The sequence below is a fragment of the Danio rerio genome, chromosome 8, assembly GCF_049306965.1.
Source record: "Danio rerio strain Tuebingen ecotype United States chromosome 8, GRCz12tu, whole genome shotgun sequence".
NCBI classification, from domain to species: domain Eukaryota; kingdom Metazoa; phylum Chordata; class Actinopteri; order Cypriniformes; family Danionidae; genus Danio; species Danio rerio.
In genome coordinates this window covers 30816181-30829157 of record NC_133183.1, presented here as the reverse complement: position 1 = coordinate 30829157, position 12977 = coordinate 30816181, and the positions used below count along the sequence as shown (strand labels likewise).

The window sequence follows — 12977 nt, the reverse complement described above, 5'->3', positions numbered from 1 at the left end:
GGAACACTGATTTAGAGGAAGTTTATGCCAAAATTTTTTTATGTAATAAATGCTGCAATATTTACTGTTCTTTAAAAGAAATGCTTTAGCAAAATCAGTAATGACATCTGCAGTGTTTATCAGTCTGGAGGCTTTGCCTGTGGTGAATGTTAAAATGTAGCGTCACGACTTCACGTGCTGATGTAACTCCTACCGAAACATCAGCACATTTGGTATATTAAAATGACTACATGACTAATCCACAATTGCATTCATGCATAACTTCATGGTGTGATATGTTACAAGGTATTAAGGTCTTAAGTCTAGCCAGAGTCTTTATCAGATGTTTTTTTTTTTTATCCATGGCCAAAATAATTTCTTTAAGTGAAGCAGTTATTGCAAGAATGTGTAATCACTATAACAAGATATTCAGAGATTCAGCTGCATGAATATGAATGGGAGATAAATGTCATAATACATGTTGCAGAGGATGATATAAAAAGAGAGAGCAACTGGAGTCTGGTTAAAACGTACCATGATGAGGACGCTGGTCATCAGAAAGGTCAAGATCCAGCATCAGGTCATCCTCATCCAATTCAGATGAGCCAAGGTTATTCAAAACATCCTGGAAAAAGAGGGAGGGGGGAATAATAACTATAATCCAACTGTCCAAATAAAACGTTTTCAGAAGGAGAGTTCAATGAGAACAGTCCAGGGCACACTTTACATAGAATGGCATCATTTTCCAACAAATAATGTCATGTGATTACATAAACTTAAGATGTGCAAATACATAAAATAAAAGCTACCTTTTTAAATAATGTTATAATAAGAGCAATAGCTAAAAGTGGCTGATTTTGAAAATATATAAATGTACATATACAGTTGAAGTCAGAATTATAAGCCCCATTTTTTTTTCAAATATTTCCCAAATAATGTTTAACAAAGCAAAGAAATTTTCAAAGTATGTCTAATAAAATATTTTCTTCTGGAGAAAGTCTTATTTGTTTTATTTCAGCTAGAATAAAAGCAGCTTTTTAAGCCCTTGAATGTCATTTTAGGCTGTATGGCAGTATGTCGCAAAATATCAAGTAAAATTTTATGTACTGTCATCATGGCAAATAAATGATAAATCAAATAAAGTTATTAGAAATCAGTTTTTTAAAATTATTATGTTTAGAAATGTGTTGGAAAAAGCTTCTCTCTGTTAAACACAAATTGGGGGAAAAAAATAAACGGGGGGGGGGGCTAATAATTCTGACTTCAACTGTACACTATAGTTGAAAAGTGATTAATGACAAGTAAATTTGAATTTAAAGTCAATATAAATATATCCTTTCTGTTGAGACCTATTATCTATAAAATATTAGTTTTATTATAAAAGTAGGACATATTTAATCCCCTTTAAAGTATTTATTCCTTTTTCTTTTTTTTGCATTTAGCAGTGGCTGATGACTAGGGCCAGAGAGAATCTGCAAACATTTGTTTGCTGTTTCTGCTGACAATTTTGTAAGTCTGCGGATTTATGCAGAATTATTTTAAGAGTATCATAACTAAACACTTAATATACAACATAAAAATAAAAGCTTTTTCACCTTTATTGAATATTTACAATGCAAATCCAATAAGATTGAAGCTGCGTCCCAAATCGCATACTTATGCACTATTCTACGCCATTTTGTAGTATAAATAGTGTAAGTAGTGCGTTCACACTGAAAACTCTAAAAATAATAAGTGCACTTTAATTATCCGGATGATGCACTCATTCAGCCGCTAAAATGAAGTGTGTAATGATGGACACTTCACGCACTCAACGACCGCAGGTTTGCTTACGTAGCGAAAGGGGCGGAGCTATCGGACGCACATGTTGAATAACTTTATTTAATTTGGATGGTGAAAGCAAAATTCTTTTACGAGAGTGATTATAGCGCCTCCCGATAGTGATTGCGGCAACACTCACGGCAGGTATTATTTGATAATTCGGCCGTTTACTTCAATGATTTGGCAACCGTCAAACGTCATCAAGGAAACGGTTTGAATTTACGCTTAGTAAAAAAAACATAAGTGTGCCATTTGGGACGACACTACATACATATACTACCCTGTTGAGTGTGTAAGTGCATAAGTACATGAGTGCATAGTGTATAGTGTGCCATTTGGGACGCAGCTTCACATTTTTGGCAAACAAAGCAAGTTTCTTATATAAAACATCTACTAAAAGACAGAAAATATTACTTTACAAACTGTACTTTAAATAAATCATAAACTTTCATATTAGTCAATACTATAACTGAAATTAATACAAAAACTGAAATATATTTTTACCACATTGACACAAATAAATAAATAAATTCAATGATGGGCTAAAATATGCGGAAATCTGCAGAAGTGTAGGCCTACTAATGACTCTTAAATGAGAAATCTCTATTAAGTTTTAAAGCATACCTATTTTACCTCTTTTTTTTAAGATTTAATACAAGTATTTGTGTCTCCATAATGTGTCTGTAAAGTTTCAGCTCAAAACACCCATCAGATTATTTGTTATGCCTTTTAGAATATTGAAATTTTCTGCTGTTTTTGTGGCCAGTGCCTTTAATGCTGGTTCTCCCCACATAACGTTTCCACGTGCCTGTCAGAGTGTGCCTCTGTCTCCACCTCGGCTGCCTTAGATGAACAGACAGACATGAAGGAAGCAGATCTCGCATAACGTTTGTGAGAAATACTACAGTAAGAACTTTACCAATGAGTATTTGATGTAGAGTTAATTCAAGCCTTTTTGCGATGAGTCACAAACAATGTCGTTAAAAATTTCACGCACACACACACAGCAGACACACACACACGTATACAGCGCACACGTTTAACTTTGCTCTGTTTTTGCACAGCAAATGTGACAGGATACACGTTAATATCCACTGCTGTATGGAAATCTGTTGTGTTAATGTACAAAATAAACTTGATTTAACGTCCACAAACTGGGATTGAAGGGTCTTCTTTTATAATTGTACTGACACTTGACTGTGTTGATAAAGTAAAGCTGAAGTAAATTGCTGTAATTCATTAAAGTTACAAACATGCACTGTTTTATAAACACATAAAACTTGTAAAACTCATTCGTGATCGCATTTGATGAGGATAGATGATTCTAGCGAGCTGAACAGATCTTTAAATCCCAGTTGCTTTGTGCACATCCTGTTTTGTTGATATGATTATAGGCATTATTACGAAAACATTTTAATACGCGGCTGTCAATCAATTCATCACGTTGCGGTGGGCCTCAGAATAGTAGGGATTTGGAACCAATTTTAACGTCAGGAAATAAAAAAATTTTAATAATAAAAAGAGTTTATATCACCCCAATATGACTGTGGACGCACTATACCTATACACAGTTCTGTCCAAATAGCTTACAAAAGATGATTTTCATCAGTGGTGCCCTTTAAAGTATGCATTATTTCCAGTACTTTCTGTAATTTAAACATAATAATGATAGCTCTACAGTGTATATATTTTATTAATTTTACATTTTAAAAAAAATTATTATGTTTGTTTATAGTCATTGATGAATGTTTCATTAACAAAAAAATTAATCTTTTTAAAATAAGATACAAAAACCTTTTTTTTTATAAAACACAAAAATAACTAAAACAATGTATATATATATATATATATATATATATATATATATATATATATATATATATATATATATATATATATATATATATATATATATATATATATATATATATATATATATATACATATATATATATATGTTAACTATATGTTACTAGTTATGACAAATCTGGAATCAATAAGTCATTGCTTACAGAAAATAAAATACTTTAAAATAAATTAAGATTGTGTAATTTTAAAAACCTAATGCAAAATAAAATGAAACAAAAATCTATATCCTACAAAAATATGCATTTCAATTGTCTATTTTAAAGTTAGCAGCGACTAATAACTTTCTTAAATTCAATCCAGACCTCCAGCTGTGTGTCATGGCTTGTTTGTTAATGCAAAATGACAAAAGAGGATTTAATTTGATTCAAAGACGCCTCCACAGCAACCTTTCCTCACATCTGACTAAACAGCACCTAAAAAAAAAACTGAACTCAAACCAAAGTGAGCTTTACAGGGATGTTTTTCAAAAGTGTCACACTGCCATCTTGTGCCCAATATTATAAAATTCCTTTTAGACTTACAGCTACAGGTAAAAAAAAAAAAATGTAATAAATAAATAATAATAAAACACCATCGTTTATTCTAGCACACAAGCGAAGCTCAGCAAAGCTCTAATATGCAGTGTATCTGAAGCTAATTTTATTTAAAAAGTGCATGTAAAAGACAAAAAGGCAAAAGAGCAGCTATTATGTCCTATTAAAGTGGAAAAGCGCAGCTCTTGTGGCTAATTAAGCAAGACGGAGCAAAAGACTGGATAGTGCATCAGAACAGGAAAGTGCTTTAACTTTGACTTTGCTCGAAATTAAAGGGTCGCTGGGCTCCTAATTAAGACTCTCAGGATATGAAACGCCATGGCCTTTACCTCGGTGAAATATTACGATGCCAAATGACAAAATGAACATAATGCATCACTACCGTAACAATCTCAGTAGGAGCGTAATATTGATAAAGTGCACACCCTTAATCGGTGACCTGTTCAGACGCCTTATGTAGAGATATTAAAGAAGAACGGCGTCGTGCTTCATAAATGTCCTTGTGAACATAAACATGCACGTCTCAATCAACAAATTCAACAGCCATAGGCACTGAAAACAGAAGGACAAAAGACACAAATTGCTTGTGTGCTCGCTTAAATGTCTGTGTGGACAAAAATAAAAAGAGATGATGAGATAATAGTCTTTTTTTTCCTCAAGTGTTTATTTGGGAGGGATTGAGGTGGTGACAGAGAGCTGACATTTAGTGTGACTCACTCTCCATCTCCCGATGTTCAGATTGATTTTTCTGATCTTTTCATGTCAGTGTCAGGAGAAAACATGCTTTACTCATTAATGAAATATCCTGTGGCCCTTGACAAAAAGGCCAGAGCAGTTCAATGCCAATGTAAACAACTTTTCTCCCTTGGTATTTCAGAAATCACTCGTTTTTAAAAAACATAACCATGTGCAAAAATAAAACTGAGGCACTATTTCTAGCAGCTTACCTGTTAACAGGTTATACAAGGATATGGCCTGAGACACACTCGCAATCAGGCTGTGCTGCTACTAGAAAATTTTATGAGGAGTCAGAAAACATTTGCACTAATGTATCCTTGGGATTCAGATTTGACCCGACTCGGGTCACCCATTTGAAAGATCCATTGTGATGTGCCTTAAGAGCATGATGTGCCTCTTAGAGATGTTAAAATAGTAGTTTGCTGTGTTGTTTTGCACCAAATCAGATTTATCTGATTGCTTATTATCTGAAATTGATTAGCATATCATCTACTCACAACTCAACTGATAAAGAACAATAAATATACATGGTGGCTGAAGCATTAACTACATATTTGTAATACTGCATTTCTTGGCTGATGCCTGTCCTTTTGAAGTGGAAAATATATGGTTTTCATTAAAATTCCAGTGATACTGTACAAGATCTATATGCATTTATTATAAACATAAGCATACAGTATAAGAATGTGCCTTTAACACATTCACATTCTGCAGGTTATTCTTAATGTGCACTTTATTCTATTAAAATCTGGGAAGAAATTAACACACAATCCCAGTCTTAAAAGCAAAAAATAATAACTTGACTTCTAATTGATCATTTGGAAAAGTGGCAGAAGGCAGCTTTTTCCAATGAATCATCTGTTAAACTGCATCCCAATCATCACAAATACTGCAGAAGACCTAGTGGAACCCGCATAGACCCAAGATTCTCACAGAAATCACTCAAGTTTGGTGAAGGAAAATACATGGTTTGGGGTTACATTACAAAGATCTGCAGAGTTGATGGCAACAGCCTGAGGTATCAAGACATTTGTGCTTCCCATTACATTACAAACCAGAAAAAGAGAGCAAATCATTAAGCAGGATAGCACTCCTTCTCATACTTCAGCCTCCGCATCAAAGTTCTTGAAAGCAAACAAGGTCAAGGTGCTTCAGCATTGGCCAGCCCTGTCACCAGATATGAACATTATTGCGCATGTCTGGGGTAAGAGGAGGCATTGAAGATGAATCCAAAGAATCTTGTTGAACTCTGGGAGTCCTGCTTTCTTTGCTATTCCAGATGACTATTAATAAGTTATTTGAGTGATTGCAGAGATTCTTTTTCCACTGCATCATGACTTTAAATTCTTTACCGTACAATATTTCTAACAAGACCTTTGTCTAAGCAAAGTCAGACCTTACTGTCCTAGTTAAACAATTAAAAATCAAGGCATGATATTTTATCATGGTAAAATAAGCCTAATCTAGAGGCCTTTGTTTTCATATAAGCCACTTATCATACCAAATGAAACTTGAAGTCAAGTTATTTTTTGTTGTTCTTAAAACTTGGGTAGCAGACTAGACTTTTGTCAGGTATTGTATTTGATCACTAGATGTATGCATGCATGAGCAACAAGTGTCATTGCTTTTAATCATGCTTCTGTTAAATTATTAAATCACATTTTTTACAATGCTACTGCAACTAGATTTACAGAATTATATTTTTAATTAAAAATAAAAAATTACTTGAGGAGAAAACTTGGTTGAGGTGGTTTGCTTTTTTAGTATTATTGAGTGCACATTCTGTCACATGATGACTAGCTCTAAGAAATGCTAAAAATTCTGGAGCAACACCAAAACATTTTGAATGCACCTGACTGAAAAGGTAAATTGAAAATGCTTTGTAATATTTGTTTTTTGTAAGACTATGTCTACTTTAAATTATAAAAAAATTTAAAAAGACAAGGCAATGAAATATCAACATTGTATTGAAAGTAAACTTTTATTGACCCTGAACAAGTCAAGAGGCGTCTTTTCATTTTACCAGCATTGTCATGACATCCCTATTATAGCACTATTGCAAGCAGCATCTCATAAAATGTTTTTTCAGACTTTTGCAGTGAGCATGTGCAGTTCATGCATAGATAGATAATATGTATACGTGTACACTTGAGCAGAATTATATACAGACTGCCATAATGAGCTATTTGTAACTTTGACCATGCCATTCAAAATATAAAGAGCATATTGTTAGAGCCATTTATAGATATGCTTGTTTACACCAGGTATTCGACAGTAAAACTCATTGCAGAAAAAGTAATCAATAACACCTAGAGAACAAAAAACTATGACTGTTACAAGACAAAACCTTTCTTCAAAGGTGCTTTAAAGAAAATTTATATGTGGGAAAAAGCATATCCATCACAAGTATTAAAATGGGGACACTTGGCTAGCAAACAATTAGAATAAAAGGATACATTTAAAGTACCTCAGGTATCAAGTTCTAGTTTCAACAACATTGGATTGCTTCCTTTCATGCTGTAATGAGCAGACTGGTTTTATTCCATTGCATTGAATACATTAAAATTACTGTTAAATGAGAAAGACTACATTTTCTCCATGCACTCAAAATGTAGGATGCTGAAAACACCCAGTGGACGAAGCAGTGTAAATACTACAGGAACAGAAAAAAAAACTGAAATGTACTTATGCAGAAGTATGAAAACACTGCCTACAGTAGACAACAACTGTCTAAGGAGCAGAAGTGACAAATTCTCTAACTCCACTCGTCATTGAAGGATCTCATGCATCCCAAACCGCCTGCTTTTCCTTTGCAAAACATTTGTCCATTACTCATGCTTCGTTGGTGTTTTCTTGTTTGTTTCTTTTAGCTTGATCTTTGCCCCAACAATTTCCTTGTTTTTTTTTCAGCTTAAAAACTTATTTCTACAGCTTAAAAATACTTTTATTGGAGCTTTTTTTACAGTTTGGAACATTTTAAAACAGAAAGATAATAATAAGTTGAATTCAGAATTATTAATGTCTGGCTCTCTGTTAATCATCATCTAAGAAATATTTTAAAAAGAGTAATTAATAATTCTGATTTCAACTCTATATAGAAATAACTAAAATGTGTGATGCCTAATCTAGCAAAAATTAATCAGAAAATGAATTATTATCCTAGAATTATTAATAAGAGTTTTTATACTTGACTTAACACCATACTATACAGTACTATTGTATTACTATACTAAACATTAAACTATACTATTTATACTTAACATTAAAACAAGTGCATTAACCTATTTCTAGACAGAATTTCAATTTTGGTTTTTATAATTATTCAATCATTTGACTGAAGAAAATCTTAGTGTTAGCATTTGTACAGCTGATTTGTGCAGGCTTTAGTTATATCACAGAGACAACTTCAATTAAACAAATAACAGCAGTTTTTTAAAGTCTATCTCACAACTAACAGAGTTAAGTTCTGATTCAATGATGTAACTTTCTTTTAAGTGAAACGCTTTAGGCACATTCACTGGCTACTGCCAAATGTTTCATTCATCACCAAGACCAAAGTGTCCTGCTAAATAATATGAAGGTTGATGAAGCATTTAGGCTATATCAAACAAGAATTTGCTGATGCAAACGCTGCAGAATCAAAGCAAAATTACCGAACAACGTTAATGCGATTTACAGTACATGCCTGCTGGACAAAGATTACAGAAGAAAACTGTAGTTCCTCAAACGTTAATGTTTGAAGAGCAAAGAGAACAGTAAATGGCACACTTCCCTTGAGAGCAGTGAACATGGTCACAAAATCTCACTATGACAATGGAACACTTCCCTTTTCCTGCCAGTCCCTGTGTTTACACAAAACATTATGCATAACATAGGCCTCATAAAAAAATGTTAATGAGTATCTGCACTGTTTGGCGATCAAAGAATAAAAGCAAAGAAAATTCACAAAAGAATAACTCACATATACACAAAAAAAAATCCCATTTGTATGAGGGAAAAAAACTACATTATGAAATGATATACAGTTGAAGTCAGGATTATTAGCCCCCTTCGATTTTTTTTCTTCTTGTTTTAAATATTTTCCGAATGTTGTTTAACAGAGCAAGGAAACTTTCACAGTATGTCTGATAATATTTTTTCTTCTCGAGAAAGTCTTATTTGTTTTATTTTGGCTAGAATGAAAGCAGTTTAAAATGTTTAAACACCATTTTAGGGACAAAATTATTAGCCTCTATAAGCAATTTTTTTTCTCTATAATCTACAGAACAAACCATTGTTATACAATGACTTTCCTAATTACCCTAACCTGCCTAGTTAACCTAATTAACCTAGTTAAGCCTTTAAATGTCACTTTAAGCTGTAGAGAAGTATCTTGAAAAATATCTAGTCAAATATTATATACTTTCATCATGGCAAAGATAAAATAAATCAGTTGAGTTATTAAAACTATGTTTGGAAATGTGTTGAAAAAATCTTCTCTCTATTAAACAGAAATTGGGGAAAAAATAAACAAGCAGGCTAATAATTCTGACTTTAACTGTATGTATTATTAAAATGTAGATAGCAACTCTTCTCACTGTTTGGTTTTACAGTCCATTTTCACTCAACTTCACTTAATTGCACCTAACTGAAACAAGTTACGCCAACTCAATTTTTAACTTTGACTTTAACTTTGACTGTATGAACTGCATGATACACAACAATAATCATGCAAGTGTATAAAAATATAATCTTTTACAGCTACATTAACACATGATACTTCCAACCATCACTTAATCATAAAAATTGGATATTAATGTGCCAAAACAAATTGCACAAATTAGTTATCTCCACATCTTTACCTAAATGTTTCAGTTAAACAACATGAGTAGGACGTGACTGGTGGAACCGAGTGTTATTAAAACAAACCCCTGAAATGCCCTACTCATTACTATTTATTTTATGACAAAAAGTTTTTTTTAAAAACATCCTACTAACTTTAATATTACTTATAGTTTACTCAAAGCATCTGTGGACATTTATTGGCTTAACATTTGAGTAATCTGAATTCATCTGATTTCAAAGTGAGGCATGGAAATAAAAAAAAATTCTCATTTCTAGCAAACCAACTTAAAGGTTTGTATTCCAACACCTATTGAATTGGAGTATGGAGCACAACATGCAAATAAAAAAATACTTTTGCTGCTTGATCAAAATACTCATTTAAAACGAGTTGAAACAACACAAGTCTTCAGATTTATTTGGGAGACAACCTAATTATTTTTAAAAATTTAAGTGGATTAAATATAAAACAATTAAGTTAACTTAATCGATTTGTTTTGGGACAACATGAAGGAAATGTTTGGAACCCAGCATTTTTATAATGTACTTTGGAGCCACAAAGCACTTATGAAGAAAGAAATATTCTTGATCATGTTGGAGTTAGTCATTTTTAGTCAAATTAACATTAACTAAAGAAAATAATTCATTCACAAATCAGACATCACAAACTACAAGGTTAATGATTCCGCAATCAGCACTCACAAAATCCTGCCTCTTCTCTGAACTTTGACTGGAGCTGTCAACTTTGGATTGATTGCAACTTATAAGAGGATTTTCCTCTAATGAACCAGTTTTATCCTACAAATAAAACGAGGCCTAATATATCTCTGTATCTGGCACGGCACCTAAGAAACAAGAATGCGTATCCTCAAAGTCCCACAAAAGACGCAGCATGTTCCTTAAGACTGCTGATTTCTGTTGACAAACCCCCTCAGGACGTACCCTCGTCCAAGAACAACTGCCAAACAGGATAATGTAAATGGAAAGGCCAGGTCAGCCCACAGCCACAGTGAAGGTAAACCTCACACGCTATTTTTTACAAGGCACATGATTTGATGACAAATTAGCAGTGGCACCTTAGCAAGCATTAAAGAACAATAACACAGGATGTGGCGTTTTCCTCCGCTACGCTGGAAAACAAGAGCAATTACTCTGGCCTCAAGCTGTGCAGGTGCGGACTGCATTATTCAAAGACGAAACAAAGGCTTTATAACTTGGTAGGAACTAGCCAAATATATGAGCAATTGTTTTACTTTACTTATTGAAAATATCTTTTCCTGTAAAGGTCCCGTTCGTACAAAAAATGTGCTTCTATCTCACCCAAGCTTAATCATTCTGATTTATGGGAACGTTAAATTGATCAAGCATTTATATAACAACAACAGAACAAAATCTCACTCAAGCTCATTTATTCTGATTTTGTGGGTAAATTAAATTGATCAAAAGTAACAAAGACATCTATAATGTCAAAGCATATTTTCAATAACGTAAATATTATTGTCAAATTCTGTAATTGTAGCAGACGCGGTAATTACTCTTGAATAAATGCTGCTGCTATATTGCTGTTAGCTCACACATAGTCCTTAAGTTGGCAAAAAGTATAAAATAAAAGTCTTATTTTTACCATAATATCAGATTATATCATGTTTCCACAAAAGCAATAATTAGACCTATTTTTAACAAATAAATTTTCATATCAGTATATTAAAATGATTTCTGAAAAATGATGGGTCAATAAGGAATAATGTAGAGGGAAAATTGCTACCACATTGGAGACAGAATCATGGAATACTTCAATTAAAAAAAAAAAAAAAAACAGAATTTACTGTATAAATGCAACATTAAAGCCTTAACATTAAAACAAGTTTCACAGATTAGAAAAAATAAATAAATAAATAAAAAATAGTGCTAGAAAATGCAATTGGATACATTATAAAAATGCAAAGCCACCATAATTACAATAAACATTATCGCTCTAATGTCTATCAGACCTTCAAACTGTTCTGACCTAGGTTGCTATATCTTTTCTGACTGATCTGACTTTCGGTATTCCAAAAACTATTATGAAAAAAAATAACAGTATTTTTATTACGAATAAGTCCCACTGACTTAACATTGTATTAAACTTTCTGAGCTTATAACTTTGCCTCAGACTGTTCCACAGACTTAAGAGTGGCCTCATTTACTTTGTCTAGCCAGCAGCCAATCCCTGATAACCTTTTAAATTCCTAGACAATCCCTAGCAACCAATTCTAACAACATGTCAACTCATACTTGAAACAATGCTACTAACATGCTAATATATGCTAGAAACATGCTAGCAACATGCTAATTTGCACTAGAAGCATGTTAACAACATACTAATGAATGTTAGAAACATGCTAACAGCATGCTAATTCATATAAGAAACATGTGCAACAATCATGAAGCAACATGCTAATCAATGTTAGAAGTATGCTAATAATATGCTAAATTATATAAGAATTAGGATATTTTATACTACAGCTTGGCTAACAACTTTAATATCAAGTTGTAGTTATAAAACATTAAACTACTGAGCTGCATTGTGTTAATATTATAAATTTAAAAATTCAGAGTACAAACAATTAACATAAGGGGAAATGGATTCAAATGTTTTACAATATACAAATTTTCCCAATTTTTAACCGTGTTATTTTAGGAAGCGAATAAAAAACAAAAATACATAAAAATCTTTACCAAACCTAAACTTTTGATAGCATATAAATATCAGTATTTTTATTTAATATTTGAAGAAAATATAAAATCTCACGCAAAAAAGTGGCTTATTATGTTCTCTATGTTAGCATGCAAACTATATACACATTTAGTACAAACCTTGAAAACCTCACAACAGACATTTAAAGTGCTGCTACAGCAGTGCTCCATTGCCTTCTAGAAACTTCCACACAATCTGGCTTCAAATGGCCTGCTGTGAGCAATGCTCCCGTTATTATGCATAATCCACAGGTTTATTGTGAGGCCTTGTAAAGAGATTAAAGGACAAACTTTTCTGGAGTCTACTTTTAATGAACAGATGGCGGCTTTAATAAATACTTGTAGTAGAGAAGAAATGTTGGATGCTTAGAACTTTGTTACACAACCACAAAATTGCTAATCAAACGGCTTGAACTTTTGAATGAGAAATGTGGATCCATGAGACCAAGTGATACAATAAATCACCACACAATCGCTCGG

At 32.7% G+C, this 12977-nt stretch overlaps 1 protein-coding gene across 12 annotated transcripts in view; it reads right to left on the bottom strand.

The window, feature by feature from the left end:
- Window positions 1-12977, bottom strand: part of ccser1 (coiled-coil serine-rich protein 1) — a 149147-nt gene that overhangs the window by 125104 nt on the left and 11066 nt on the right. For all 12 annotated transcript variants that reach the window (XR_012384424.1, XM_068218492.2, XM_009304062.5 and 9 more), the window contains exon 4: window positions 514-604. Coding sequence is in view for 11 of the 12 variants with exons in the window: in XM_068218492.2 (XP_068074593.2) it covers window positions 514-604 (91 nt within the window). In the remaining variant the exon portion in view is untranslated. The remainder of the gene's footprint in view (window positions 1-513; window positions 605-12977) is intronic.